General features: G+C 30.0%; 1 protein-coding gene across 1 annotated transcript; it reads right to left on the bottom strand.

Annotated features, from left to right (window-relative positions):
* Window positions 1–488: 488 nt before the first annotated feature.
* LOC107452472 (uncharacterized) lies at window positions 489–4269 on the bottom strand. Its single transcript, XM_016068951.4, has 2 exons — window positions 3475–4269; window positions 489–2088 (listed from the first exon to the last, which is right to left on the bottom strand). Exons 1-2 carry the CDS (start codon window positions 4123–4125, stop codon window positions 643–645), a joined length of 2097 nt encoding a protein of 698 aa, XP_015924437.1. The 5' UTR covers window positions 4126–4269; the 3' UTR covers window positions 489–642.
* Between the last annotated feature and the right edge of the window lie 202 nt (window positions 4270–4471).

The raw sequence follows: 4471 nt of genomic DNA, 5'->3' as shown, positions 1-4471 counted from the left end.
AAGTATTGAAACCATATTTCACTGTTTGCGGCTACTCGCTAGCTATTGAATACTTCGAGAGTCAAAAATCCAAATCTGTCCCAAAAGAAATGAAAGTTAATTCAGAGAAAGTACGGTTTTGTGTCTAATTTCGTAACTTAAAATATCATATGGATAAATTAAATAGCATTTTTCAGGTCTCTGCTAGTAAGCCCAATTAATCATTATTACTAGAAAAACAAAATAATATTTAGAAATTGTAGCACAACCTTTAAAAATGCAAGTTGTACGCGAAAATCCCATTATATAATATAAAAAGCTTTTAAACGTGACACGCTGTTTTTTCGTTCTGTTCCTTTTTATTTATTTGTCTATATTATTACAATTTTGTGAACTGTAGATACGTATATAGACTTTATGCATTTATCTAAATAAATATATTTATAATATTGCTTTAGAACGTAGAAAATCATTTTTTTAGACATTTTATTGTAAGGAAAATTCCATTATGCTATACAAAGTCTTTATTTCAAATTTGATATAAACTTTATCTCACAAAATAGTTATACCATTCCTTCTTTTTAAAAAATTTACATGCTCAAACATATTTTACAAAACAATTATTACAAATTATTATTAAGACAATGTATCAACGCAAAATTTCTATGTATTACAAAATTTGCACATTTTTTTAAGCCATTTTATTCTTTTTAGCTTAGAGCAATTATTACACTCTCGTTCAACTGTAGCATTTTCCTCCGTATTGTGTGGTGTAGCTTTAACTACGGAACTATTTCCATTTCCGGTTATTTCATTGGTTTTAGTTCCTTCCCTAAACAACATTTTTTCTAAGTTTATATGAGGAATAGGCGCAACGTGTTTTTTATTATTCTCGACTTTTGATCCATCAATAGAGACTGATAATAGTTTTTTGAAATCTTTGCTATCTTCCTCGTAATTTTGAGGAAAAAGCTCATATAACGGGTAGTTAAACCTTGAATCTATCTCGTTTCTTTCAGTTAATGTTGAATTTGACTTGCCAGTCAAACAATATGTTTGATCGAGGGCAGGTTCGCCATTTGAATTTTTAGAATAAGCTTTAGTTTCTAAATTGTCATAACATTTCGGATGGCATAGAGAACTCGTAGTATTCCAATCATTTGCAAAATCAAATTTATTTGAATGCAGGATATTAGAACCTGGTGCCATGGAATAAATTTTATTGCTTGAATTATCATCTATGTATGCAACATTTAATTTATCTTGTCTCTGATGAATGGCAAAACTCTTAGAATTACTTGAATCATAATCTATATTACATGCAGCCTTTAGTTTATCTTGTTTCTTATGATTGACCGAACTATTAAGATTGTTTGAATCAAAATCTGTATCTTGTGCTAAGTTGAATTTATCTTGTGTTTGATGAATCACAAAACTTGAATCACAATCTAAATTATATGTAACATTTAATTTATCTTGTCTCTGGTAAAAAGATGCAAAGCTTTTAGGATTACTTGAATCATAATCTATATTATATTCAACATTTAATTTATATTGTCTCCTATGATTGACAGAACTCTTAAAATTGCTTGAATCTAAATCTATATCTTGTGCAAAGTTGAATTTATCTTGTCTTTGATGAATGGCAAAACTTTTAGGATTTCTAGAGTCGCAATCTACATTGGGTGTAACATTTAATTTATCTTGACTCTGATAAAAAGGAGTAAAACTTTTAGGAACTATTTTCGAGAAATCAGAATTATAACCGAATGTTCTAAAAGGAACAGCAGAATCATCTTCAGATAAGCTGCAGAAATCATTTTTTCTTTTATAGTTCATGGCTGGTTTTAGTGGAAAATTCCATTCGACTTCTGGTAAAGCGCATGGCTTCATTAGTAAATGAACGGTTACCTGAGTGCTAAAGCAACTCCTACTGCCATATTTTCTCTCGCAAAATTTTGCATTTTTGTACTGCACATATTGCAACGGACCAAAAACAGGTATCATTCTACATTCTTCAGCTATCCAAGACACTAATTCGCTGTAACCGCCTGATGCATTGTCGATGATGAAAACTACGGCACCATGACGCATTGAGTTGAAAATTTTCTGAAAAACAGATTAATTGCTTAAGAATCACACTTGAAATTTTCTCAAAGATGCAAACAATAATAAGGCAATAAAAAATATTTTTTTAAAAAATCAAACTTCAAAGACAAACTAGGTATTCAAAATAACTGACTAAACACTGGTTCAAAACTTTAGCCTATCAATCACATTATATTATACCCCTCATGAAACCTAAACAATTTTATTGCTTGGGTGCCCGCTCTGGGGGCGGGGAAAGCAAAGAGGGCAACTTTTTTTTAAAAAAAAAATATATTTTTTTTGAAATTTTATAACTAAAAGACAGATTTAAGGGCTATTTTTGATTATTAAAGGTGATATTCCTTAATATTTGAGGTAATATAAATTTTTAAAAAAAGTTTTTTGTTGTGGGATATTTTTCTAGACAAATTTTTTATATCTTCACTACACAACTTTTTTCAAAAAGTTTTTTTTCTTCAATCCATTACATATAACATTCTAGTTCATTATTATCAAAGAGTTAGGCAGCAAAAAGTTTAAAAAAAATAATAATAATGTAACTTAAAATATAGTTTTTGATTTTATACTCAATCTCAATGCTACTTCACATTATGAATGCCTCAGTTTGACTCAGATATATTTTTTAATAAAAACATTATTGAGCAAAATTTTTAAACATCATAATTCTAAAAAAATATTAGTTTTGCGTCTACTGTTTACATTTTCCCAACTGTATGACCACTCAGAGACAATAAGTGATAAAATAACTGTTTTTCAAAAAAATATGGTAATTCAAAACAAGTGGATTGACATAGTACATAAATTTATATGCTTAATTATCAATAAATGTGATTTTTGAGTTTTGGAACTCAGCACTTTAAGACAAAAAATTATAATTGCGTTATCAATATACGATAATAAAAACTACGATTCCTCACGTTCAGCTTCATTCAATCAAGAATCGACGCTGAAAGCCCCCACATAAAATCCAGTGTGTGCCTTCAATGCTTAACAAGGTTTACATAAAAAACTAGTACAACATTATACCATAATATTATATAAATTCACTCGAATATTAACGAGATGTTAAATTGAACTTTGTTACCGTTTAAACAGAGTCATAATGTCGTGTAAGTTTTGTTTGCACGATAATATAGTTTCAACTTACAACAGGTTGCAATATATTAGAATGATATCGTAATTCAACGTAATTCCAGAATTTCTGAGAGTGTAAGATCCAAATGCCTGATGCAAATATTGGAACAAATACTATATAATTACAAAAACCAAGTTTCTTAAAGCAAAAAAAAAAAAAAAAAAAAATCACACAATAGTGTGGCTGTCAATAAACTACCACAATATGCCACAGTTTTTTTTATCACCTAAACATATTTTTTCAACTCTTACCCTGATCATTTGGGCAGTGTCAATACTAGTTGCAGCAGATAAAAACTTAACCATGGTAATTAAATTTGCTGAACCTATAGCTTTGTTCACAACACTGTCCATTTTACCCAGCAAGTCAGCCACTATATATGAAAACTGAAAATATTCTGGCGTCAGGTTACCAGAGAGTCCGTAATGATCATTCTGAAATTCTTCTAAAATAGTCTTAAATGTATCCTTCCATCCCGGCATCGATTCGATAATTTGCGCATGGCAACGCAAGAGTCCATATTTTCTGTGCAAAGCAGAAAGTACACCAATGGCATCGATTCCTGGCCCACCACCCAGGCTACAAATATTTATGCAATCGTTATTACTCCAAAAATCAGGATTTATGACAGCAACACTTTCATTTAAGGCTCTGGTGAACATATCCTGGACCAAACATGTATGCAAAGGTGCATATTTATACAAATATGCACATCTATAAGCAGGATCATCATAGTTGGCTACTTGCACAACTTTCTCACCCCACAGTCTTGGATCCGGCTTGTATACTTCTACCATGCTTTTAATTGCAAATTTGATTTCTCTTTCTTTAACGTCATATTTTTCAACTTCTTTAGATTGTACTTTATCATATAAAATTAAATAGTTTGAAGGGCTTATCATTTTAACACGCTAGTGCATTTTACTAGCAAAACATGAATACATTTATAATTGCATCAAAAATCATTCGACATAGCAACTGTCAACAGTTCGTTTGATCTCAAATGCTTGTCAACTTTAAACGGAAATTCCCCTTCCGAACCGAAACTACAAAAGATAACATTTCTTTCTCTGCATTAGAACTGAGATAACTGAGATAAGACCTTTATCTCATTTATGTGTGTTAATGTTTCTATGATAAGCAAATTAGTATAATTTTTCTTCGTTTCTATATGTTTTATTACACAGAAATGAATCAATAAATTCAAACGAAGTATTTAGTTATTTGTAATACAATATTCTTCAATTC

The sequence above is a fragment of the Parasteatoda tepidariorum genome, chromosome 4 (genome assembly GCF_982258835.1).
Source record: "Parasteatoda tepidariorum strain Cologne lab strain chromosome 4, Ptep-v5.0, whole genome shotgun sequence".
NCBI lineage: Eukaryota > Metazoa > Arthropoda > Arachnida > Araneae > Theridiidae > Parasteatoda > Parasteatoda tepidariorum.
Note: the sequence above shows the minus strand (reverse complement) of the source record. Positions and strands in the feature narration are given on the sequence as shown.